The sequence below is a fragment of the Elephantulus edwardii genome, unplaced genomic scaffold (assembly GCF_000299155.1).
Source record: "Elephantulus edwardii isolate Elephantulus edwardi_28Jun2011 unplaced genomic scaffold, EleEdw1.0 scaffold00023, whole genome shotgun sequence".
NCBI classification, from domain to species: Eukaryota; Metazoa; Chordata; class Mammalia; order Macroscelidea; family Macroscelididae; genus Elephantulus; species Elephantulus edwardii.
In genome coordinates, this window is record NW_006399773.1 from 514,333 (window position 1) to 541,619 (window position 27,287).

The 27,287-nt window shown below is 40.1% G+C and overlaps 1 protein-coding gene across 4 annotated transcripts in view; it reads left to right on the plus strand.

Moving 5' to 3' along the window:
• TBC1D4 (TBC1 domain family, member 4) overlaps nt 1–27,287 on the plus strand; it is a 262,787-nt gene that overhangs the window by 206,383 nt on the left and 29,117 nt on the right. The window contains exons 9-17 of one of the 4 annotated variants that reach the window (XM_006882705.1): nt 318–392; nt 1,652–1,878; nt 3,741–3,905; nt 9,477–9,500; nt 16,722–16,882; nt 19,328–19,537; nt 22,031–22,040; nt 22,630–22,781; nt 25,554–25,712. In XM_006882705.1, coding sequence (XP_006882767.1) covers nt 318–392; nt 1,652–1,878; nt 3,741–3,905; nt 9,477–9,500; nt 16,722–16,882; nt 19,328–19,537; nt 22,031–22,040; nt 22,630–22,781; nt 25,554–25,712 — 1,183 coding nt within the window. Of the gene's footprint in view, nt 1–317; nt 393–1,651; nt 1,879–3,740; nt 3,906–9,476; nt 9,501–16,721; nt 16,883–19,327; nt 19,538–22,030; nt 22,041–22,622; nt 22,782–25,553; nt 25,713–27,287 lie in introns of all 4 variants that reach the window. The other 3 variants (XM_006882703.1, XM_006882704.1, XM_006882706.1) reach the window with 3 other exon arrangements.

The following is a 27,287-nucleotide window of genomic DNA, read 5'->3' on the forward strand; positions in this document are numbered from 1 at the left end:
ATATTAATAGGTTATGGTATAGTATAAACATGGTTCTTCTATAAGTCAGAAAACCAAAACACCCATGTGAACGGCTTTCCTGCCCCAGTACTCACTATGCTGTGGAAGTCTGGAACCGAACCTGCTGTATCTCTGAGGTGTGTGGGTACTTCTGTTTACTGTGCTGTAATGGTCTATTCATACCACCAACAAATTGGAGTAAACCACAAAAGAATCAATATCATGCTAACATAAAGAGGTGATTGAAACTGCCTCTCATAGCTTCCAAGTGAAAACCTAAGCCAAATGAAAAATGTAATTCTCCTCTCCTCTCTCAGGGCGCTAACAGAATGAGAGGCCGTCTTGGAAGCATGGACAGCTTTGAACGGTCCAACAGTGTTGCTTCAGAGAAGGTATCTAACCGGAGCTCCCCTTTCCATACAAATTGGAGTTTAGCCAATACCAACACTGCCATGGTAATATATGTGCTTGCTAACCTTGGTTCTTTATAGCTTTTTTTTTTTTAGGTGGGGGTGGGAGAGAAATATTTGAGGCCGTGTTATTTAAAGAAATATTTTGCAGACTCTGTATATTAATGTCTTGTTCCTTTTCCAGCTGAAACTTTATAGATAGAACGTGTCCCGCTTAGGCAGGCTGCTCTGCTCCGTCAACCTTCTTACTGTTGGGAGCACTTCTTCTTTGCAGGACAGTATTCGAACAGTGCCAAACTATAGAAAAGGAGTCAAGTAATAACTATTTGTACAGTGACCGGTTTTTCTTTTTTGTTTTCTCACGTTAAACCTCTACCCCCGCTTTTTGGTTTCCTGTTTCTTTGTTCTGATAGGAAACCTCTCACCTAACACATATACAACCCATTTTTTCTTTTCCTTTCAAACTGGGAAACACTAAATACCTCTGTGAAGTTTTTCTGTTGTTGGAATTGAGGTCTTAGTTCAGCTTTGATCCTCGCCCGTGTTTACGAAGCTGAGCATTTTTTAAAATGCTGTCTGTTCTGGAAAGTATGAGCAGTGCACCTGTCTAAATGGGAAGATTTATTACGTCTCCTCATGCAATACCAGAGGCATCCCAGCAGAGTTCATCCTTCATTCATTTCCTGTTTTTCAAGCTTCAGGGAAAAAAGTTACCCCAGGCAACATGTAGTTGGATAGGAACATCCTCAGTGAAGGCAGACTCTTCACAGGCTTTATTTGATCTTCCTGTCAGTTTTGCCACGGGACCTGGTCACTCAGGCAATGTAATACAGTTTTTGATAGTACAGGAAACATGTAAACGTATGTCACGGAAATTAGTAACTACATAAACACAGACTCCACCTTCTTTTGGTTGTAATCTCTTCATTTCTGGCAACAGTGAGAGGCACTGTAACTCTACAGCATTTTACCACAGAGTGTCAGGACAGAATACCTTTTCTTATCACCACTTTCTCTTTCTGGCCTGCCTTTACGGATGCTGCCCTACAGCTGCTTATCAGAAGAAATGGGTTGTGGTGATACTGATTAGCCTTCAGCATGGATTGTGTAAAAGGGGGGAGAAAAAAAAAGTCATGACTCAGGAGGAAGAACAGGCCCCTGTCACTCCTGAGCTGTGTGTTTCAGGGGGTCTACCAGAGTCCTTGTAGGAAAGGAAGACTTCACTCTTGCTTGCTTTTCAGGACTACTCCCCAGGGGACACCCCACCAGGAACACCACCAGCCTCCCCTCTGTCCTCTGCGTGGAACGCATTCCCTGAAGAAGATTCTGACTCCCCACATTTCCGAAGACGGGCACATACGTTCAGCCACCCACCTTCGAGCACAAAGCGAAAGCTGAACCTGCAGGATGGGAGGGCCCATGGGGTCCGCTCCCCTCTCCTGAGGCAGAGCTCCAGCGAGCAGTGCAGGTGAGTCCAACCTCCTCCCTCCAGGGGAAGTGAAATGCTCCTGTCAGTTCTGTTTTGATCAACGCGGAGTACAGATTTATTGAGGCTTTGTGCTCTAGTCAATGTCTAGGACTTAAAAAGACCGTACACATGAAATAAATTATAAAAACCTCGATTACTAGGGAACAAGGCAAGATCCGAGGCACACCCACACAGAAGAGTTAAAGTATTTTTGAATGGACACTTCCTTCCCCTCTTTGTGTCAGAAAAAAAGGGACAAAAATAATAATAACAAAAACACACAACCAAAACCAAACCCAACGAGATGTCTTAGAGCTGTTTTGTCTGAAACCTTGCTGACAACACTTTTGAGCCAGGTCCTCTTGATGACAACTGTACAGAAGCAAAGTCAGTGACTCCTAATGTCGCCTCCCAGTGGAGCTTCCTGTTAGCCTCCGTAATTAGCTTATTGTATTGAAAGAAGCACCCAAATCAACTTTTATTTGGTTATATTTTATGACATAACAAAAGCCAAATATCAAAACTGTGAAAGAACTTTCTCTAAGTTTTAGATCATTAAAAAGAATTTTAGACCATTAAGAAGTAATGCCAGTAAAGAAAAATATACATGTGATAATTAATAGGAAATAGCCTTTAGAAATCACCTTACCTGTTATATAAGAATAATTTAAGTTATTTGGGATTGAGTAACAAGTAGTGAATGGGGTTAAAACTGGAATTGTATCATGATTATATCACAGATCAGAATTTCTATCCAATAACTTATTTTGTTCCTCTTTATCTATACGTTTAATATGAGAAACTGAATGTAATAATAATTCTAAATGGAGACAACTCTAAGTAAAAAGAGAAGGCTAATTTTTAGACCAATTGTTATAGGGTATCTAATCTACCTTTGCCAGGTATTTCTCTGGAGAGAATTTTATTCTCAACTGGTATCAGAATGAGTTGGTATTTAAAAAAATTAAGACTTTTAGAGTATAGGAAAATGAAACCGACAGAGTAAATTGTCCTCAACTTCTTTTAAGGGAAGTGATTCAGTATTCATATAATATAGAAAGGTATCTTATGATCATAATTGTTTATGTTTATCTGAGACAATAAACCTTTTCTTTCAATAATCTAAAATATTATTTTTTGCAATAAATGATGTCACTATACCTTTCTAATTTTTTTCCTGTCAATACATTATATAATATAACAATTCAAGCAATTTCAATATAAAAAGATACTATTCATATTATTGTAAACTTGCTAGGAAAGAACTATTTTTTTTTCTTTTGAAAGAAAACCTAGATAAAGCTAAGCAGCATAGTCCATCAGCTTTCAGGAAAGGACATGGTCATTAATGTTGCTAAGTTTATGGTATTCTAGTGCTTTCCAGCAGCCAGGCATGTGGTTGTTGAATTCTTTGGAAGGTTTAGATTTTTTAAAATAGTAAAGTCTTTCAACTACTGATAATCACTTTTTCCTTCTGGAACTTATTTCCTGTAATTGAGCTTTCCTAGTATTTTTTTCTCTTGACATGCCTTTTACATGGACAAAACCCATTTTTTTTTTTTTTACAAAACCCATTTTGTGCTATCGAATTATTATACATTTTTTTTTTTTTTACAGACAAATGTAGTGTTGGAGAGACTGTTTAGATAATGAAATCAGTTTGTGAAAGAGTCAGATTGGGCTGTTGTCACCTAAAAAGAGAAGTGCATGCTGCTTTTTCCTCCCTTCTTCTAAATAAGATCCAGCCCTGATCTTTTCAAAGAAAATTAATAGCGAGAATCTGTTTATATGCTTTTTCATAGTGAATGAAGATTTTGCTGAACTATAAATTAAGACAAATTTGCTGTGTTTTCTGTACTCAGCATTCTTCCGTCAGTCCGACGTACGCACAAGGAGAGTAGTTCTTCCTCCAGTCTTCCAAGTCTCCACACTTCCTACTCTGCCCCTTCCTTCTCTGCCCCCTCTTTCCTGAAAAGCTTTTACCAGAATTCAGGTAGACTGTCCCCACAGTATGAAAATGAAATCAGGTGAGATCAGTGTCCTCTGTTTTGTAAACCAAAATTTCTTTTTTTGCAGTGATTTGCTGATAATGTTACTAAATAGTGACTAATTCATTTTGGAGTGACGCTTCTGCATCTTTATGTTGTGCTTGTTGCTAATCTCTTTCTAATAATTTGTTTCCTTTCCAGTTCATTTTATTAAGAGAACCCTTCAGACTGGTAGTTTCAAAACTTTTAATGACAAGGTTATCTTTTTGAGAAAAAGGATTTTGGTATACTGTATCTTTGTTTCTTTGCTCTGGGTCTCACAGTCTAAGCTTTGGATTGTTTGAAACACTGGCCAGAGCTAACACATGCTAAGCAAATGTGCCCTTATCATCCTGTTTTGTTAGTCTCTTTGGACAGACCCCAAAGCCACTGATTTACACAGCTGCTCTGAAGTGAAGGATCCAGTATATTGTTATCATTAAGTATAAAGACTGTGTCTTGGATATTTAATGGATATTTTAATGCTATCAGTTTACTTTTCTGTGTCTCAGTATAAGTTACATAAAGACTACAGAGTCATGTTGAAAATGATACTCTCTAATAGTAAGAAGGATCTTCAGACTCTGCTGACAATACACTTTATTTTGCTTTTGTGCTCATTGATAATTTCCAAATTGTGAAATCAAGTTACTTGCTTTAGCTATCCAAAGGTTAGATATAGCATTTGGGGATTTTTGCTTGCTTTTTAAAAAATTGCCTCCTTTTTTGTCATATGAAATTATATTAAATCTTCATATTGATCATTCAGATTCCTATTAGGAGTCGATGGCCTTTGGAAAGTGATAAGCTAAGTTGGAAACACTGCTTGCTGATGGCTTTGAAGTTTTGGGAGATTCATTCCTATTTTGGGTGTGGGTGGGTAGCTTCAGTTCATTCACTTTTTATTGCTGCATAGTATTTGATACAGTAAGGAGCTCTGCAGGCCTAGTGGTAAGAAGCTGCACTGCAATCCCAAAGGCACATGGTTTGAATCCCCCAGCTGCTCCATTGGAGAAGGATGGACACTCTCCTCCCATCTGATTTATAGCTTCTGCAAATGCACTGGAAGTCAGCAATAGCATACAACAATATTACATTTAAAAAAATCCATAATTTATTCATTTTTTATTATTTAACTTTATGATGCTTGTAGTTATTTGAAATTGGGAACTTTGATTAAAGAGGGAAATGTGTGTGACCAGCCACCCTCTTTTCTTGGGTTTTAAAAATTGTAAAAGTCAGCATAAAACCTAGTAATTTTCAATAACTAGGTAAAAGAGACTGATCTTTGAATTCTAAATTCTTTTCTCAAGTTGTCTAATTTCCCCCCACTCTACAAGAGATCATTAATATTGGATACATATAATTTTAAACATGAATTTTTCTCTGAATTAACATAAAGTCATATTCAAACACTGAATCTTATATCTAATAAAGACTACTGACAATAATTAACTATAAGTGGTTTTTCCAGGTTCTTCTTAGGGCAACAACAGATAGACCCTCATAGAACAGAAAAAAAGAGCAGATAGAACAGAACTCAAATTCTCTCAAAGTCTAGATTTGCTGAACCAGCTGACATTAGAGGACCCTCTGGGACAAGCACTCTGAGATATTTTTAAAATCTTAAACTGCAACTGTGCCCTGAAAGAACCTTTTAGCCCTGGAAGGACCTTTTAGCAAAGTAACAGATTGGCCCAAAGTAGAAGGAAGGTCTTATTCCTACGAGTGATGCTCCATTTAAGAAACACCTTTATGAGCCCACAAAGCCAACACTTACTCTAAAGAAAGATGCAAAGATATGGGAGCATGGAACCCAGGGTCCTGGAGGTGTGACAAGCAGAACACAGTTAAGGTGAATTGTGAAAACTGAATTAGTGTCAAAGAAGAAACTCCTTGCTAAGCATAAACTTCTACTGAAAATGGAATAAAATATGATGTAAAGGGTTTTTTCAAGGACAGTTTTATGGTGAAAGTTTTAAAGGACCAAAATAGGAAGTGAGCCATACAAAGAGTATATGCAGTGAATTTAAAGAACCAAGGATTTACCCTTGTTAGAATAGCCATTTTCCTTATCTCTGTAGTACTACTAGGCCTTCTGGTTAGTGCAGAGAGTTATTTATTTTTTTACTTCTAAGTGTTTGTGGTTTACACTCAGAATGCCACAGTCTTGAAAACCCAATGGGGTGCAGTCCTAGTCTCTAACACGAAAGGTCACTTTGAGTCAGAATCATATCAACTTTACAGTTGTTGTTAGGTACTGTCGGGTTGCTAACCAACTCAAAGCTGAACTTCCAGCGGGTTTTCAGAGGTTATAAATCGTGTGGAAAGAGATTGCCCTTCTTTCTTTCTCCTGTGGAGCAGCTGGTGGATTCAAACCGCATGCATTTGGGTTGGCAATGCAATGCCTTTCCACTCAGCCACCAGAGAATGGGCTGTCAGTCAAACCCATCTGCACTTTTCTTCTTCTGCTAGTTAACATAAGGATGTGCATAATCCACTTTTCTTCTTGAGATAGAATGAACCATAAAAGTGACATTTAAACAAGGTCCAAGTTCTGCTCTTAACATGGCTTTTTAAAAAGACTTCTTCTAAAACTTCATATAAAGTTATATACATTTATCTCCAGTACATTTTCTTAGTTGTATGCCTTATTCTCTTTTTTTAGCAGAACAAATCATCTGATTTTCTTACTTAAAAAAGCACTATTTTTTATTTAGCTTTCAGCTCCTTAGTGAGGAGAGCTCACTCGGTCCTGTCACGGACACACTTAGCACACATGGAGCTAACATAAGCTCACTGACATATGTTTTCTTTTTTGACAAGTTCATGAGAACCTTAGGTTTCACCACACGCACCTCTCATAGGCGGCCTGGGCACATACCACAAGCAGATGTAGGTGCTTTCCCAACCTTCTTGGTATGATGGCCAGCAATTCTATTACCAGGGGTTCGGACAGCCTAGTTTTGCTACAAGCTGTGGTGTAGGACAGCCCATGAGGGTAGTTCAGACGCTGGACCATTTTTTTTAAAATTTATTTTTATTATTTTTTGTGAATGTACCATCAAATTGGATCTGACTGGTATAGGAGGAGATTGTCCCTCCTTCTTCAGCAGAGCATCTGGTGGATTCAAACTGCTCACCTCTGGGATTACAGTGCAGCCTCTTGCCACTAGGCCACCAGAGCTCACCAACACTGGACCATTTTTATTGCCTACCCAGAGAAACATGTATGCATTATTTGTGCTAAAAGTTTCTCATAGCTCTTTCTACTTCATCCTTATAGATATTGAAGCTAGAAGTAGATATATAAAATATTTTTCATTGTATAATGTCACCATTTTGTACCTATCTTGTTTGAAATTCTATATTTAGATATACAGAACTTAAACATTGGTAGAATCATTCAAAATTACCTCATTTTATGTATTTAGTAATTTTTTTTTCTTGTCTCAGAGAAATTCTAAGGAGCAGACAGCACTACACTTCTTCCCTTACATCCCCATCAATTGATTATGGAACACAAACAGGAGGCAAAAAGTGATGTAAAAACAAAACTATTTTCATTGAGAAATCCATCATCCATCAGCATCCCAGTCAGTCATTGCCGTGGAATCAGAAGAGACGCACAGCTGACCCTCCAGGGGGTTTCCATAGTGAACCCCGCTGGTGGAGGTTACTCATCTTTTTCTCATGGAGCTCCTGGTGGATTTGAACCACCTGCCATTGGGTTGGCAGCATAACTCCTCACCACTGGGTCATCAGAGCTCCCTCATAATCATCTAGCATGGTGGATTATCAAAGAATGAACCCACCATTGCCACTACCTGATGGTTAAGTGGAATGCCCCAGTGTCCCCACTCATTTGTCTGCAACATTCTCCCATTTGCCTAGAGAACCACTCCCACATCGTCATCTCAAATAATATAGAAAGTGTATTATGTGGACTTGAATTTTGGATAAAGAGAATGGTACAGGATCTTTTCTTTGGTATTTAGTGCCTGCTGTTGAACATTAGTTTGTAAGATTCATTGGTGCTTGTACATGCAATTTTAGTTCATTTTATTGCTGTATATTATTCCATTAAGCATATCTCAGTTTATTTATTCTTTTACTTATGGGAATGTGGGCTTTTCTAATATTTTGCATATGAAACCAGTACTTCTCTTGAGTATTGTTGTATGTGTCTTAGTTGTATGTATGTATGTATGTATGTATGAATTATTGATAAGTATTATACAATAGTAAAACTGTTGTGAAAATGCACTTTTAATACACTTATTTCAAGTAGTTAAGTCACTTAATATTTTCACTTAGAGTTGTTTGAAATAATTTAAAACTTACAAAAACTTACAGAAATACTGTAGAGGGCTACTTTTCTTTCCTCAGATTCTCCAGGTTTAACATTTTGCTTTATTTGCTTTGTCTTCCGTGTCCAGTTAACTGCCCCCCCCCATATGTACTTCTTTAGTCTATCCTATTTGTGAAAGGATTGCATACAAAATATCTCCTTACTATTAATATTTTAGTCTGTATTTTACACAAACAATGCTAATTAAGAATGTGATTTTGATCCTATGATTTCTGGAAGCTACATTGCTGACATTTGTTTCAGAGAGAGCATTACATGCACATAGTTACCATAATCTATGGGGTTGTTCAGAATGTTGAGAGGAAGAGGTTGGTAATACTGTAACTTGCTTCTTAGCAGATACCTGATACCTGAGCTGTATAGAATGGAACTTTAAATATGCATGGTCAAGTAAGATGTCTAGTATAGGTAATTTAGTGGAGGTAACTTAGCAAATACTACTTTCTGAAAGTCTTTCACTTTTCAAACTTGAAATTCAGATTAAGTGTCCTGCAGGACTGCTATTTGATTTTCTAGACTTTTTAGTCTTTATGCCACTGTGTTTAAGCAGGCTGCGGTAGAGTAGTTGTTGATTGTGTAGATTGTGTTAATTGGTAGAGTGTGTTGATTATTGGTTGTATTGAAATGATACAAAAGGGTTTGTTTTGTTTTAAGGAGAAAAAGCATTTGTTTTGTTTCAGAAATTTTGAAAAAGTTTAATATAATTTAATTGCTATTATAATTGTATATTATGGTTATAACATACATGTTACAATTTTATAACATACTTTATCAAATACAACATATTCTTTTTGTTTTCAGGCATCTTTTTTAGTCCCCTTACTTGCTTCTCAAGTTTGATGTTTATGCAAAACATTATCTGGTCAAAAGTAAATCATGAGTAGTCAAAAATTGTCATTTTCCTCACTTCTCAACTTTACAAGGAGGAAATAAGATTTTGCTAATGAATTACTTTTGGTATACTTTTGATTCTATAGTTCTCTCATATTCACTAAAAGTTTTCCAAGTATTCACTGTATTTTCTTATTGACAAACTTATCTGTAAATTATTGATCCCTATGGAAATGCCTTATAATTCTAAATCTTGAATATGGACATTTATCTCTCTGAGTATATGTGCACATGCATGTGTGTGTGAGCATGTGTGTTTGTGTGTGTGTATGTACACTAATGCTCTCCCTTGTTTCCATTTGTACTAGACAGGACACTGCTTCAGAATCAAGGTGATTAGAGACCTCTTTATTTTCCTTTAAGCACTCCATAAATTTTATCCCCTCTGGATTTTATCAGTAGTCAGAAAGCATTTTGGTTTTCTCCTGGGTGCATGCCATCATTGCCGTTGCTGTGAGGGCTGTGTACCACACAAGGAGTAGCTTGGTGTAAAGATCAGGATTGACCGTTGAAATAGCAAGGCTGTTTCTACTCTATTCCATGCTGCCGTTTCCTTATAACGGCTTAATAACTGCAAATTAAAGCTTAGTTTGAATTAATAGAAGTAAATTGTTGCTAGTTTGGAGATAGTTGTGGTTACATCAACTCGACAACTCACAGCAAACAGAGGCTGAGGTCCTTGCATGATGCTGAGCCATCCACCATCTCTGGTACACCTGACCTCATTGCTTGCCACAGTCATTGATTCATAGGGTTTTCGAAGGCCTGGTATTTCAAAGGTGGATGGCCAATCCTTCTGGTAGATGAGAGGGGTTTACTTAGAAGAGCAAGAAAATACTGAAATGAATGCTCAGCTATCATTATGGAACAATTAGAGAAAACAAAACAAACATCCACAGGAGAATCCTAATAATAAGGGGAGGGGATGTAGAACCAAATTTTAAATTCTCATCTGCATCTGACTTTGGGGTCCATAAAGATTGGATGATCCTCTGCACCTATTTTCCCCGAAGTAATCCTTTTAACTAGTCAACTAGAAATATCTCCTAAAGTTTTCTTAAAAACAAGCAATGGTTTATCAAGTAAAAAATGTTGACCTTGAGCATTTTTCTTTTTTAAAAGCTATCACTATGGGATCAGAGTGAAATCAGAAATTTGAAAGATTTGCTAGAAGCCTGGGGTGGGCTACGGGGTTTGTGAACTTCTGTTAATGGGAAGGAATAGCTCAAAAAGGTCACAATTGAAAGGCTCTCATCAGTGTTGTGGCTTATGGAGAAGCTGTGGAATTGGTGTATGCTTGGCTGTGTACATTCTCAACAACGGCACAATAAATTTTTTTTATTAAAAACACTTTACAACCAATGTCACAGCTACCCTTAAAAAAGAAAAAGTAAATGAATACCCTAAAAGAATCATTAAGATAATCTAATCTGAGTCTCGCCTCAAGATAGTTATAAATAATTTTTATTCATTGTCATTCCATCCCATTTGTCACTTTGAGACACAGCCAAGTCTTTGTGACCACTGGGCTGGACACTGGGAAGCACCTAGTTCCTTAGAATGGAAGCCTTGACCACAGGTTAGATGATGGCTCTTTTTTTTGTTTGTTTGTTGGTTGTTTTTTTTTTTTTACCTGCCTGCTCTTTGTGGTAAACATTCACAGCCACGGCTAAAGAACATAGTAGAAAGTGCTTATTGTCTGTTTTGATCCTGTTTCCGTGTCTGCTCATCTCATATCATGAGATTAATTAGAAACATGCATGTCTGTTTGCCTGGCCAGGCCACTGACGACTCAGTAGAGAAAGCAGAATAGGGAAGGTAGGTACAATGAGGAATTCCAGGAGGGGAAAAAAGTTCTCAGAAAATTGTTTTGGCCACAGGGATAAGATTTTTGAAGTGACTTTCTTGAGACTTGTAACTGGGCTGTACTTTGTTCATTCTTAATTAGATATCAGATTCTTTAAATAAAATTTCTAATAGTTTGCCCTTTTCAAACTTTACTGCAGGCACAGAATGAGGTCTGTCTGCTTCCTTAGCAGTCACCGCCCGCAGGATTATTATAACGATGACATAGGTACCCAGCTGAAGTCTGTTTGTCCCCATAGAGATCATCTCCTACACAATTTCCTAATTTCACATATGGCTATGGGGAACCCTGAAGTGGGCTCAGTCTTGCTCGGTATAATTTTCTGTTTTGGGAGGCTGTAAGAATCTAAACAGGAAAACAAGCCATCTAGAGATATTTTAAATTCTGATGTACATTGTTGTTGTTAGATGCAGTCAAGTCAACTACGGCTCATAGCCACCCCATGCACAGATCTGAACCCAGCCCTTTCCTGTGCCAGCCTCATGGCCTCTGATGTCCTTGAGCCTGTTGGTACAGTCGCTGTGTTGATCCGTCTTGTTGAGGATCTTCCCCTCTTTGACTGGCCCATTGCCTTTTCAAGCAGGATGTCTTTTTCCAAAGACTGGTCCCTCCTGACCACATGCCCAAAATATGTGGGACAGCATTTAACCACCCTTACCTGTAAGGTGAAGAGATTGAGATGGTTAACAGTTTTAGTTTACTTGGTTCCACAGTCAACCCTCTTGGTACCAGCAGCCAGGAAATCAGGAGATGAATTTCATTGGGAAAGTCAGCTGTGAGGGACCTCTCAAGAGTCAGGCTGGAGACTAAAGTGCGCCTGATCCGGGGTATAGACTTCATAATTACATGCTATGCATCGGAGAGTTGGACAGGGAATAGGGATGATAGAGAATTGATGCCTTTGAGCTGTGGTGCTGAAGAAGAGTGTTGAATATACCATGGACTCCTAGGAGAGCAAACAGGTTTGTCCTAGAGAGGGTGAAGCCAGAATGCTCCTTGGAATCAAGGATTCTGAAGCTTTGAACCTATTGAAAGGAGAAACCAGGCCTTGGAGAGGGACATCATGTTTGGGAGAGTGGAGGGACGGCACAGGAGAGGAAGACCCTCAATGAGGTGGATCAGTTCTGTGAGTGGAGTGGTGGGAGTGAGTGTGTTTGAGATGGTTAGATTCACACAGGTAAAACAGCATTTAGGGCCCTTGTACATAGGGTCACTATGAGTTGCAAGCGACTCGATGGCACATAATAACAACAACCTGTAAGGATATATAGAAGTTACTTAGATTTTTTTTATACTCTACATTTATTGTAGAGTGTGTGTGTGTGTGTGTGTGTGTGTGTAACCTTGGTATTCCTCCTTTCCCAAACCTTATTTCACTGTCTAATCTTCCTTTTGACTCATACCTTAGATCATTGGTATTGATTTTCACTGTTGCTGTGAGACACTTGTGACTTACAGTGACTCAGTGTACGACAGCTCTGAACCTTGTTTTTCTTTGAGCCAGTATCATTGTCTACAACACACCTAACCTCATTACCCCAGTCACTGAACCAATCCCCTCCTGCACTGTCCCTCCACCCTTCCAAGCATAGTGTTCCTCTCCAAGGACTGGTCCCTCCTGGAAACATGCCAAACTATGTCAGATGGAGCTTCAAAATCCTTCAATTTCCATTTATTTCATTAGAAAGGATTTTCTGTAGGATGGCCTGTGTACTAAGTTGGGATTCAGAACTTACAGAAACTATTAGTGTACCTGCTGCAATTTGTGAGCTAAACTGTTCTGTGGTTCATACAGAGGGAAAAAATTACTACCTTGTTCTCTGTAGGCTTCTAAAGACATTTACCAGGAGTATTCATTTCTCCATTCTGTTAAATAGGTGGTGTCAAGTCTTATAATTTATCTTCAGTTGTAGTTTATTGTGATTGATTACAGATTTAAGGCAAAATGGGTAATCATTTGCTTGGATATTGATAGTGCTGAGATGAGTTCCAGGGAACTGGGGGAGGGACACCACTTTTGAAAAGCCCATCCTGGCAGTAGATTATAGTTGTGCTGCTGAATGCAATATTCCCATGGCTGGAAGATGGGATCTGTACATATGGATGTGCACCTGCTGTGAATAGACCCATGCATGTAGTAGAGCCAGTGGGAGGCAATAGTAAGAAAACTACCTCGCCATAACCACCATGCAAGAATGAGTTGTTGGTCCTGATAGCTTAGGATTGTAGTCTAGAGACCAACCAGGTCCATCGAGAAAATGTTGTCAACAAAGACAATGTTCTTACTTTGGTGGGTAGTGACTGGGTTTTTTAAAGCTATGGTTAAGACATAGAGGGTGCAGATATTGGTCTCTTCCAAAAAACTGAGGGGCTGTATGAACTTCAGCCTCCGTAACCCCAAGGCTAAAAGAACTAGGTGGTGCCCGGCTACTGCTACAGACCACTCAAAGGTGTCACATCAGATAGTTGCTGATAAAATGAGAGGAGAATATGTGATGAAAAGAATCATAAGAAAGGTCAGGTTTGCTGGTTTGTCAGAGATTGTAGAATTCTCTAGAATGTGACCCTTAGTCACCCTTCCAGCCTAGAACTGAAATCACCTCTGTGGCTCTTTCAACTAAACAATAGACACAGTTTTAAGGTGATTAATAACATCAGGAAGGAACACACTCCTTAGAACAAGCAACCACACAAGATCAAGAGGACCATGTTTACCCAAGGATGAAGCTGAGAAGGACCATTATAGTAGAGAGCAAACAGAAGCAATGGCTATAAGGAGGACGTGGGGAGAACGTAGTTCCACAATAGAGATGTCCTGAAAGTGTGAATTGTTGACTGGAAAACCTGTTTACCCTGTAAACAGCCTTTACTTTACCTGATTATCTGTTTACTCACTCATAATAAAAAGTTAAATCCCAGCTGACTAAATGTGAATAAGCATAAACTGATACAGCATTTTGACTTTTACAGTTACATGACAGTTAGGATTTTTATTTGAAACCTCCATTCTGACTACATTCTCTTTTGTTACTAAGGAAACATGATCCCTGCAGGTGGAACTGGAGGTTAATCATGGGCTCCTAACTATAAAGTTGGCATTTTGAACCTGCCACGTGCTCCATCCAGCCTAATGGATAAGGAGTTTGACTAACAATCCAAAGGCAAGTGGTTCATATGAGAGAACATGGGCAGTCTCCTCCTGTGCTATTTACAGCTTCTGAATATTAACTGGAGCGTGAACTCTGAGATGATTCCTTCTTTAAGGCAATGGCTGGCTGACGGAGCTGCTGTACGCAGTGAAGATGCGGGGTCTGTTCCGTAACGACTTTACAGCCTCAGGAAGCCCTGTGACACGGCTTTTCTCTGAGTTGGAATCTGTCTAGTCACTAATATCAGCGTTTTCTCATAACACAAAGCAGGGCATATTTTGCCTTCTCCCTGAAACCTTTTATTAAGATCTCTCTTGTAAAACATAAAACAGGCAGTAATTATTTTCTATAAACTCTTTCGTTATAATTTGACTGTTAAATTTTGATTTATTTGCCAATGGAATCCAGACTTTGTTGAAAATTTTTTTAAATGGAGTCATTTATTTAGAATACATATTTGAGAATTTTAAATGTTGTGAAATTGTCAACTATTTAATGGTGGATTAACAGGCTTCCTTATTTGCCTTAGAAGCCATCCCCTATAGCTTATATTTTAATAGTAATAATCAGAATGAAAAGAGTACCTGATTCTCACAGTTTCTACAGGGCTTTAGCTTGACATTAAGTAAAATTTCTCACATTTTAGTGAGTACACATTTGGTAGCCTAGTGGTAAGAGACTATGCTACAGTCCCAAAGGCACGAAGTTCCAGTCCACTAGCTAGATGCCCCATGGGGGAAATATGGGCACTCTCTGCCTGTGTGATTAAACTGCCTCTGAAAACCCGCTGGAGGGTCAGCTATGGGTTGGTTCTGACTCTGTGGTACACAACAGCAACAACAATTGTATACTGTCACTTTTAGTGAGTACAGACATACCTTGGAAAGTTATTTTGGTTCCAAATTACAGCAGTAAAGCAAATGTCCCAATAGTGCGTGAGCTACATTTGGACGTCTGGTTGCCTAGTGAATTAGACATTCAACTGCTGCACTGATCATTGGCTTGAACTGATCAGTTACTCGTAAGGAAACAAAAGATACCACACATTATTAGGGTTAAATTTTAAGAGGTTTGACTATATTAAGGTCCATACTCCTTGCTGATGGAACATGACATTTGCTTTCCACACAGTGACTCACTGTTGGTGTTTTTGTTGTTAGGCACTGTTGAGTTGAGTACGACTCATAGCGACCATATGAACTAAAGATCTGAACCTAGTCCTGTCCTGCGCCATCCTCACACTTCCTGACACACAAGAGCCCATTGCGGTACTCACTGTGTCAATCCACCTGCTTGAGGGTCTTCCTCTCCTTACCCTCAAAATCCTCTTAGGTGAACTCAGGGGTGCTGAGGCTTTTTAAAAACAATATTCTCACTACAAACAGAAAAATGTGCTGCCTGTTCCTTTAAGTGTTCACATGGCTAGTTGACCTTAAAAGTGACTTTGAAACCAGATGACCTTTCTCTTGCAGAAGAAAGGCCGAGCATGATTTATAATTTTTCTTGTACAATGAAACACTTAAACCAGCATTTCCTCGGGTGGGGTTTTACCAAGCACTCAGCTAGCAAGATGTGGGATCTCTACTTCTCACACTGTTTGGGGAGGTGATCCTGGTGCCAGTTCAATATTCTAGACAATAGGGAAATTCTGAACACAAATTCCTGTGGCATAGAACAGCTTTTGTAGAGATGTACTTAATAACATTACTTCACTTAATAACATGCTTAAAAACTTCACTTGGCCAGTCTTACTTAACCACAACATTTCCCCTTAATCAATCACCTAACAGTAATGCCCAGGTCAGCTGTTCTGTCTTTATGCAGGTTAGTTTCTGTAGTGGTCCAGCTGCTTGTTGGGACAAAGATTGTCCCAGACCCAGGTGATCAGTAGCCATCTTTATCAGCCTCTTCTTTAAGAGCTCTGTTGTGAAGTGCCCTTGAGTCAAGCATGACTCATAGAAACCCTGTGAACAGATCTGTGAGCAAAGCTCATTAGGTGCTTTTTCTGGAGTATTCCCATTGGCCAGAATAAACTAGGGAGCTGTGGGTGTAGTATCCTCAGCCAATGTGCTGCTAACTCAAAGGTCATTTCTCTCTGGGGTTCAAATCTACCAGTGACTCGGGGGGGGGGGAAGTAGGCCATCTCCTCCCCTGTAATTTACAGGCTTGGAAACCCAATGGAGGGTCAGTTAGGACTTGACCCAGACTTGATGGCAGTGAGTGAGTGAAGAAAATGATTTCACAAATTTATTACAGAAGAGTCTTTACCCTTGTATACTTAGGGCCCCCTGATTGGAACATGGCTCCTATGGAATGAGTAGAAATAGCTGGGGTGTCCCTGGCTGGGATGCAGCCCGGGTTGGGTCCCCAGGCCGAGGTGGCCTGGGGAGAGGGGCACCCGCGGATGCTCTGCTCCATGCTGCCCCCACACGCTTACCCGCGGCAGAGCTCGTGAATGGCTTGCGCTTCACCTCATCGTCCCCCACCTCGTTTCGCAGGTCTCCTTACAAGTCACGTGTGTTGTTTGTTTTGCACAGTGATGGAGAGGGGAGAAAAAGGACCTCCTCGACCTGCAGCAATGAGTCCCTGAGCGCCGGGGGGACCCCCGTGACTCCTCGCCGGATCTCGTGGCGCCAGCGCATCTTCCTCAGGGTTGCTTCTCCCATGAACAAGTCGCCCTCCGCCATGCAGCCGCAAGGTCTGTGCTGGGGCTCAGCCCCGCAACCCGTTGGCATGGGGGCGGAACCCGCGCCTACCTGACCCTTTGGCGGGTTTGCAGAAACTAAACTGCACAGGAAGAGGCTGTCCATCTTCTCTCGCTAAGCACGTGGTGGATTCGAACCACTGGAGATGCATGGCCTTGGTGTTTGCACACCTCCCTGTGGACTTAGGGATTACAGTGGAGAGAAGGTCGCTATCTGGCAGGAGAGGATAGAGACTCAGATGCAATTACAACACAAGGGGCCAATTTGGTGGGTGTGGGTGGGATGAAATGGTACGTTTCCAAAGCTTGTTTCTGGGGCCTGTGCCACAGTGAGTGTGTGCATGTGTGTGTGTGGGGGGGGGGGTGAGGACAGTGGTAGGGAAGGTCTCAGACAGCGTTTGTCACTAGAACAAAATCAGGCTCTCTTTTACTAGAATCACACATAAGAGAAAGTGGCATAAAAACAGTCATCTCTAAAGACCTGAATAAGGATAAAGGAGGGAAAGTTAAGCAAAAAGAATGGGGTCAACACCTTTGAAGATGAAATGGACTAGAAATTAAAGAGGGCTGTAGAAAGAGGCAAAGTAAATGTTACCATAACAGAAGACCAGCATCGTGAAGGCTGGAAAAGAACCTTAACAGAATTTGAGGAAGAAATAAATCAGTTGCTTTAAGTGGCAGATTTCAACCTGTTCCTTTCATAAAATTGAATAGTGACTCTCACTAATAGTGAGTAAAACAATTAATTTGACCTAATTTTTTTAAAAAAACACCAAAACCTCAAACCACACATAACCAAAAAAACCAACTGACCTAACAACTACACAGAACTTTCTTCCCCCTAACAACTGTCCATTCATTTCTAGCACAGGCAGAGAATTTGCCAAATTCTGTACTGGATCTAGAGAGGTTTGGTGAGGTCGTCCACAGAGAATTTAATTGCTAGCCCAAAGGCTACACTTCTGTGGAGATTCAGGTCTACCAGCAGCAACACTGACGGAGAAAGGTAGGTCATCTCCTCTGGAAGACTTACATCCTCAGAAACCCACCACAGGGTCAGCTCTGTATTGGTTCCTATTGGACAGCTGTGAGGTTTTGTTTTTGTTTTTAAAATCACACTTGACTACAATTTTTTTTTTAAAAGCAGATACCAAATAATTGTGGTCATTCTATTTTCTAATCGCACTCCTTAGAGAGGAAGAAATTAATAATTAGAAGAAAACTGGAAAAAAACCCCATGTGTTTAGAAACTGAAAAGTGGACAAACCAGGAGGGAAATATTGATTGAGTGATATTTCAAGTGCAACCCATAGTGATGCATGTATTAATCTAAAAACAAGAAAGAAAAAGTCCAATATACCAGGTATTCAATTTAAGAAGCTGGAAAAGAAGACAAAGAGAGAGTAAACCTAATTTAGGGAAGTAGATGGGAGTAAGAGCAGAAGTCAGTTAATAAGGAAAAAAGAAGTCGATAGCAAACTGATACTACCAACTCTGGTAGCCCAAGAAGACTTCACAGAAAAGGTAGTCATTTATCCTTATGTCCAGGAAAGGGTGCTTCAGAAAGAAGGAACAAGAAGACCCTGGATTCAATGAAAGAACATCACAGTTTAGAAAATCATAATTCATGACTCCAGCCCAGAATGGAAAGTGGAAACATGAGGCTGGAAAGGGAAGTTGAGGCCAGAGTATGAAGGAATTGGACTCTGCTTCCAATAGTTTGAACTTTGTTCTTTGCGATAAATGCAGTCATTAGACAGTTTTAGGAGATCTGATCCTGGTTGTTAAAAGGAAAATGTGGATATAAGCCTGGAAATGGGGGAGCTGATGAGCTCCAGAGCATCAGTTAAAAGGCTTCCTAAACCGCATGCCTCTGGAAACTGTGAACTTTGAGAAACGATAGTTATAGAAAGGCTTCAGGTCTTCTGTTCATAGAGTCGCTATGAGTCGTGCTCGACTTGGCAATTGATAACAATTGTAGGAGGAGAGAACAGAGAGAGAGAGGGGTGAGACTCTACACCAGGAAGGGACTTTTTCCTTCCTCATTGCCTTTCTTTTATTGGATGTAATGGTGGATTCACCTTAGGTGATAACTTAGCACCTACTCTTTTCTTTCTGCCCAGCTTTAGAACGAACAGCAGAATACAGAAGTGTTGGGCTCTGGGGAAAGGCCGATTCATTTTGAAGCATCTATCTTATAGGTCTCTTGGTTCAAAAAGAAGAAGTGGTGAGATGACATAAGCTTTCATTTCACTCTGGAAGGGAAATGTGGAAGGGGAATTCAGTCAGGTGAAGTTACTGAAGTCACTGGTTCTAGAAACTAACTCTGTGGAAACCTTTAAATGGGCACTGTGGGAGTGGAGAATGTGAGTTCGGGAGAGAACTTTTGTCGTCGGGGTTCCCACTAAAGAATGCCTCTCACAGTGTTCTTCTCCGCAGATGGGCTCGACAGGAATGAGCTGCTGCCTCTGTCTCCTCTGGCTCCAACCATGGAGGAGGACCCACTGGTTATATTCTTGTCCGGTGACGATGACCCAGAAAAGGTTGAAGAAAAAAAGAAATCGGAAGGACTGAGGAGTTTATGGAGAAAAGCTATCCACCAGCAAATCTTGTTGCTTCGAATGGAGAAAGAAAACCAGAAGCTTGAAGGTTAGTCATGGAAACAGGGCTCTGTGGTATAAGGGTCTTAACTGAAAGAACTTTTAAAAAATCCAAGTATTCACATTTCTGAGGCTTGCTGATGGTGCTAGATTAAAGCGTTCGGATATGCGTGCTCTGTGGGAGAAAGAGTAGCAGTCTGCTTCTATAATAGTGTTGTCTTGGAAACCCTGTGGGCCGGATCTGCTCCCTTCTCTGGGGCTGCTGGGAGTTGGAATTGACTCACAGGCTTTTCATTTAGTGTCTTATTGACATTTCAGTATCTGTCTTAAGATTCTTCTTATCACATCCATTGTACTGAATTTTACTAATATTCCTCATGCATGAATTTTCAAGGGTGTAATTTGTTTTTGTGTTACTATTACCTTCGTCTAATGACAGTGCTTAAGATTTTCAGTATTCCTAGCAAGTAAACTTGCTTGTCTCTCACGTTATGACAAATACGATGAATAGGTATTGGCATAGACATCAAGAGTTCAGCGTGAGGTATGGTGTGACCACTCTGGTGCTCATTGATTTTGAAAGGAATTGAAATTGTAATTTGAAGCAATTGATTACATGTTACACTAGCTAGTAAACAGAGGATTGAGAAAAAAGATGGCTATCATTTCTTTTTAAAAATGAAATTATATTTCATTTGCAATAGAGAGAATGCACAACTAAAAACTTATGTATAATATCAAAAGATAATTTTAGAACTGTAGACTGAACTGGAAATTACCTTAGAGGTTATTAAGCCTGATAACCTTTCAATCTATAGTGGAATTAGTGACTGGCTTGGTGAGGCTGAAGAATTCTTGAAGATCAAACAATGATATATTGGCAGAACAAATGCTAAAACTCAGGTTTATTTATTACTACTATTGAGGTTTTTGCAGTATACCACAGAATTAGCTCCCAGTTACTGAAGTAGACAAGTTAATATAAAAATTGGGGATATTTTCCTACAAGTGTTGACTCATGTAAGAATGCATTCTCATTACCTTTATCTACTCCATCTTTATTACTGTACCCAACCCTGAAAACCCATCACCATCAAGTGTCAATTTATCATCGCTCTGGAGGACAGAGTAGAATGGGCCCAAGGTTGTCATCGCTGTGGAGGCAGACCCCCAGTTTTCTGCCGAGGAAGCAGCTGGTGGGCTCATACTGCTGACTGACATTTGGTTTGCACCCCTAGTGTTTTACCACAGCCCCACCATAAAATAAAAACTGCCACAATGGGTAGCATGTGCTATTTATTTATTTTTTTTTTAAATGAATAATGATTTGGAGAAAGTTGTTAGGTGCTGACTAGTTGACTGTGAACAACAGACTGAAAGAGAAACATAAAACCTGAAGAAAAATACTGTACTCTGTGTCCACAATGAAGGGAATAATTAATAAGCTAGAGCAGACTGTTTTTATTATTAGTTTCAGTAACAAAAAGTCTTTTCTTTAAAAAAAAGAAAATTCTTTATTTAATACAGAGAAATGGGAAGCAAAGCCCGAGACAGAAAGCTCCACTGTGTTAGACTGCCACCTCGTGGTGTCCAGGAAGAATATTTCTGTAGTGCAATTTAAGTTTTGTTTTTTTCTGAATTTCTAGGTAGAAATTTTTACTTCCTTGTTACATTTTATTTAGTTTAAAGTAACATTTAATTCTGCCATTGTTTTTATGCTGTCGAGGACTTTGGGACACTTGACAAATACTTCTTTTGCAGAAGGTAAGGTGGGGTCACGCAAGCAGCACTTGACAACACACATCATTCTGAATGACCCCTGTTGTCTTGGATCCTAATGAAAGAAGAAAAATAGGCTCATGTGTTTATTGTTTCTTCTCCCCTTTTGGAATCAGTTTTTAAAAATAAATTCCAAATTAGGATAAAAACCCAATTGTCCTCAAGTTGATTCTGACTCGCCATAAAATGTCCAGTCGCTGGTTTTGGGGCCTTTCTTTCATCAGGCCTTTCTTCTGAGGTACTTCTGAGTAGACACCAACCTCAGTCATTCAGTTAGCAGCCAAGCATGTGGCTGTTTGCACCGCCACAACTGCTTCTTTTAATAAAACTTGGGACTGTATTTGAGTCCATCATATGAGAGAATGCTATATTACTTAGAAGAAATAATATATTATTGTATTTCTTGTAGTATTTATATAATATAATAATAATAATAGCGAGAGAGCTCTAATGGCTTTAAAGCTCTGGAGGTTAGCAAGAATGTGCACTGCAATCCCAAAGGCATGTGGTTCAAAGCCACCAGCCGCTCCCTGGGAGAAGGATGGACAGTCTCCTCTCCTGTGATTAACTGCCTCTGAACACCCGCCAGCAGGTCAGCCGTAGGTCAGTTCTGACTCTACAGTACAACAACATTAATAATATAAAACCAATAACTTCAGTGAAACAAATTTTTCTCTTTAAGATTTATTAATTGGAGTGTAAGAGTACAAACCTAGTGGTTGATAACTGTGGAAATAGCTATAAAAAGCTATTTGATTATCAGAGTCCAGAAGGTATTTTTTTCTCACTAGCCATCTGTTTAAGATTTTGCAGCCTCACTTCTGAGGCTGTCTGCCCCATTTGTCAAAGGAAGTCACAGTGTGGCTTTTACGGTTAGCAGAGTGCCACCTATCACGTACAGAGTGTAGGTTAGGAAGATCTTCAGATGTCTTCTTACATGAAACGATGTAAATTTGAGATCTTCTCACTTTTCCTCCTATTTTGTTTTTAAACAAATTTTATTACTGAGTAAATTTTAGTGGTTGGTAACTAGCCATTTGGTGTGGTTTTATAAATATAAACTAAAACAAAACACCAAAACATGTCCATGCCATGGAGTCTCAAGTCAGAATCAGCCCATGGCTGACCTCTCATTTGGCTTCAGAGGCTGTAAATTGTGAAAGAGGAGATTGCCCCCGTCTCTGCATCGGGGCCACTGTTGGATTTGAACCTCCAACTTTGGGTTAGCAACACAGCTTCAAATGCGACTGGACCACCATAGCTCCCTCTATTTGTAGATACATAAAGTGATGACGAGAAATAGAGTGTAAAAAGTGCAGCGGCTTGATAAAGCGAATCTCTTCTTTTCCCCTTAGCAAGCAGAGATGAACTTCAGTCGAGAAAAGTGAAGTTGGACTATGAAGAAGTTGGTGTATGTCAGAAAGAAGTCTATGTTGCCTGGGATAAGAAGTTGTTAAACTGCAGGTCTAAGATCAGATGTGATATGGAAGACATTCATACCTCCCTTAGAGAAGGTATTCTGTATAATGTTAGCACTCTGGTTAGTTTTGAGAAAAGCCTTAATGTTTTCCATCTGTGCAGCTCAAACATAGTTTTGTCTTATGCTACCCCAGTGTGCCAGAGAGGAGTGGCTTGTTGTCTGCTGCACAGACGTGATTAGGAAGAAAATGCTTTTAATAGACATACGGCTCCACAAAAGTAGTTGATATCTTTTCTCCAGGGTCTAGTCCCTGCTGCAAAAAGCTGCTTTTAGCTACATGTAGTTTTTAACAAGAGCATGTATTGGTATAAATCTCTAATCCTTAACATAAAAATGAGCCCAAGGAACATTTCCATTTCTATCCTTTTGTCAGATTTATGTATGTGTATATTTCTGTGTATGCTGATGTTGTTTTTGTTAGATGTCATGAGTGGAGTATGTGAGCAACAGGTCTGAAGCCTGTCCTATCCTGTGCCATCCTCATCATCTTTGACACATCGGAGCCCATTGCTCCAGTCTCTATGTCAAGCCATCTCGTTGAGAGTCTTCCTCTCTTTCACTGACCCTCCACCTTTCCAAGCAGGATATCACTTTCCAAGGACTAGCCTCTCCTAGCACTATACCCAACGTATGAGAGATGATGAATAAGGATGACAGAAGAAGAATTGATGCCTTTGACCTGTGGTGTTGTAGAAGAGGACTGAACAGTCCATGGATGGCCAAGAGAACAAACAGATACGTCTTGGAGAGGGTGCAGCCAGAATGCTTTTTAGAGGCAAGAATGATCAGACTTTGCCTCATATACTTCGGGCATGTTGCTAGGAGGGGCTATTCATTGGAGAGGGACATGATGCTGGGACGGGTGGAGGGTTGGAGAAGGAGAGGAAGACCCTCAACCGGGTGGATTGACATGGTAATTATCACAATGGGCCCTTGTATGTCCGGAAGGATGAGGATGGCACAGGGTTCATATCTTTAGTACATAGGGTTGCTGTGACTCCTACTGGACTCAGTGGCACCTAACAATGACAACAACAACATGTGAGATGAAGTTCCTCCATTCTTGCCTCTAAGGAGCACTTTGGCTGCACTTTTCCCAAGACATATTTGTTATTTTTTATTTTATTATTTTTTGTGTGTACCATCAAATCAGATCTGACTAGTACAGGAGGAGACTGTTCCTCCTTCTCCAACAGAGCATCTGGTGGATTTGAACCATGTCCCTCTGGGATTACAGTGCAGCTTCTTGCCACTAGGCCACCAGAGCTCACTGACATATTTGTTCTTTTGTCAATACCTGGCATATTCAGTACTCTTCTCCAACAGCACAGCTCAAAGTCTATAAAATTTCGCTTGCTTTATCCAGCAGGAGTTCAGGAACCTATAGTAGATCTACCTGGACTGACCTGGACTAACCTACCTGGACTGACCATATTTAGTTAAGGATTTAGGACTGTTTCTACTGTATAACACTGAATCCTGTCTCTCTCTGTGCTTAATTCATGCCCCTTGCAATAAAAATCCCAATTTTAATGAATTTTGATCTGCTTATAATAATATCTTTTGATTTTCAAGCATAGTGGAATTAAGGTTCCGTTGTCTATGCTAAGTTTATATAAGGATGAGTATTTTCTTTCCAAAGGCAGAGTTGCGGTCTACAGCATGCCGGTTTTGTCTTCAATTTGCATGTATCATTTTTATTAGCTCACATTTTTATGAATAAGTAAGAATATTCTGCTGTCCAAAAGTTGTTGATGACTCACATGTAAAAAGTTTAATAAGAAAACCAGCCTTTGTTATGAGCTTCAATCCAAATCGAAGGTAAAAAAAGACTTTGAAAACAGACTACTTCAGTTTTAACCCTAAACTGCCACTCACTGACTGTGGGAACATGGACAAGTTTCTAAACCTCTTTCAGCCTCAACTTCCCCATCTATCAATTGTGAATAACGGTGGTCTTCTACTCATAGGGACCACTCAAGATACTCAGATACAGTACTTAGTACCTTGGCGCCCTCGATTATATTCTGTCAGGTGTTTATCTTACTTGCCTACTGATTCCATAACAAAAACACTCCAGACATTGGTGACTCCAAAGAGCAGGAATTCATTGTTTCACAGCTTTGGAGACTAGAAGTCCAAGTCACAGCCTTGGCTCTGGAAAAGAGTCCTTCCTTTGTCGTAGCCCAGCTTATGTAGTGTCTTTATATGGCATCTGTCTCGCCCTCTATGTGTCTCTCTAGTCATCTCCTTTTAGGAGACAGCACTCTGGACCCACTTTATAAGTAGAACTTCATTAATACAATGAGGAAAAAAAAATCTCTATTTCTAACAGAATCCTATGCACAGGTACAAGGGCTGATAATTCAGCATGACTTTTGGTGGTACGCAACTTGACCTCTGTTGTTGTTACTTGCCATCAGTCACCTGCGACTTACAGTAACCCACTGTACTACAGCTCTGAACCCTGCCCAGTTCTGAGCCAGTCTCACTGTCCCCTTGCCCTAGTTACTGTGTCCATCCATCCATGAGATGGATTGACTTGACCCATAGTGGTATTTAATAATGCTAGCTGGTGGTAAATACTGCCATCATTAGCACACTTAATATTGCAGAAGTTTTCTAGGCTGTTGTTAAGAACTGTTGAATTAAATTGGTTCCTGTGAACACACTGAATGGTGTGTCTTTGGCGAGCATACATTATGGTGTCAGTGCCTGTGAGGGAGCATCACGGAGTTCGCCACCTGACCTAAATATGTAATTCCAGAAGTCATGACCTTGCTTTGTTTACTCTTTTCAATTGTAGGAGTTCCCAAAAGTCGACGAGGAGAAATTTGGCAGTTCTTAGCTTTACAGTATCGTCTGAGACACCGATTGCCTAATAAACAGCAGCCTCCTGACGTATCTTATAAAGAACTCTTGAAGCAGCTCACAGCTCAGCAGCATGCCATCCTGGTGGACTTAGGTACGTTGGCCCTGTCATTCGCTAAAGTAAAGCAGTTGTTGTGTGTTATTGAGTCAGAACCTGTCCATAGCTGACCCTCCAGTGGGCGTTCAGAGGCAGTAAATCAAACAAGAGGAGATTGCTCTTCCTTTCCCTCATAGCATCTAGTGGATTTGAACCGCAAATCCAGGTAAATTGTAGGTTTCTTTTATTGAGTAGTTTTATCTTTGTCTAAAAAGAAGAAAACAGGATATAGTCGCACAGAGTCATGAGCATCTCTCTGAAAGGGCCAGAGAGAGTAAGAATAACACAGCCCCGCACTTCCCCAGAGCAAAAAAGCAAATAAAGAGCCTGTAACCCAGCCCCATGAGGTTCATTTATTTGAACATCACTGACTTACAGTTATGGTACTAATGATGGGGATTATTAAGGAAGGAAGTTGGAGAGTTGGGTAGGCTAAGAATATCACCCAAAATAAGTCAAGGTTTTAGCCCAAGTTCCAAGGCACAATTCCTCAATTAGTCTAGGCTCTAGATTTAGTTCAACAGTCAAATCCAAATCACCCAGCAAGGTTTGCCTCCAAGCAAATAAACATCCATCATGTTATAAGACAGCTTCTTCAAGCATCCAGCAAGAACAAGAAACACCTTTAACAGTGGCCTTTATCTCAGGACTTCTCTGCGTACACCTTGCCACAGTTTATTCACAGCAATGCCGCAGTCTCTCCAACACCATCACGGGAGTCTCTCCAGTAGGGTCTGCTCCAGGCTCCCTCAAGTCTTGGTTGCCTCAGGTCTTGTTGTCCTGTGTGGGAAGCAACCTTTCTTTCAGCCTAGTCCCACAGCTGTTGGTGATTTGCAAGAAAATGCAGATTTGCAAGACCATGTGTCTGTTGTTAAGGTAGCTGGAGACCAGAGGAGGCTAACTGTAATGGCTAAATAAAAAAGCTTTAGTTTTGTTTAGGTGAGATTCTGGGTGTTACTAAGGAGCTTATGCTAACTTGTTAAGACTGACCTTTTCCTCTCCTGAGGGCTTATCTTGGATTGAAGATATCATGAACTTTTTCACTCTAAAGGGTCAACTTTTTCACACTAAATTTTTTCTTCTGAAAAAAAGGCACTGTATTTGACTTCTTATAAGGTGGAATATGGGATAATGACGGTGTCTAATTCTTTTCGATAACGGATTTTTGTGTAGAATCAACATTTGTCCAGCAGAACAAGTTGTTATGATGCTGACTAGAACTCAGTGTAGCTTCCAGACTAAACTCAACTAGGTGGCCTGGTGGTTTACTTGCAAAAACCAGTGAAAGAGCCTGTGGATAAGAAGCCTGATCTACAGCCAATCATGAGGATGTTGCAGGACCTGGTAGTGTTGTGTTCTACTGTGCATGTGGTCACCAAGTTAGGGGTGATTTGGTGGTGGCTAACAACAACAGAGTAACTTAAAAAGGGAACCAAAACATTACAGTGTATTAAAATTGTTGTTGTTGTTATGTGCTGTCGAGTCGTTTTCGACATAGCGACCCTATGCACGACAGCCCTAAATCCTGCTCTGTCCTGCGCCAACTGCACTGCCTCTGACACACCCATCCCG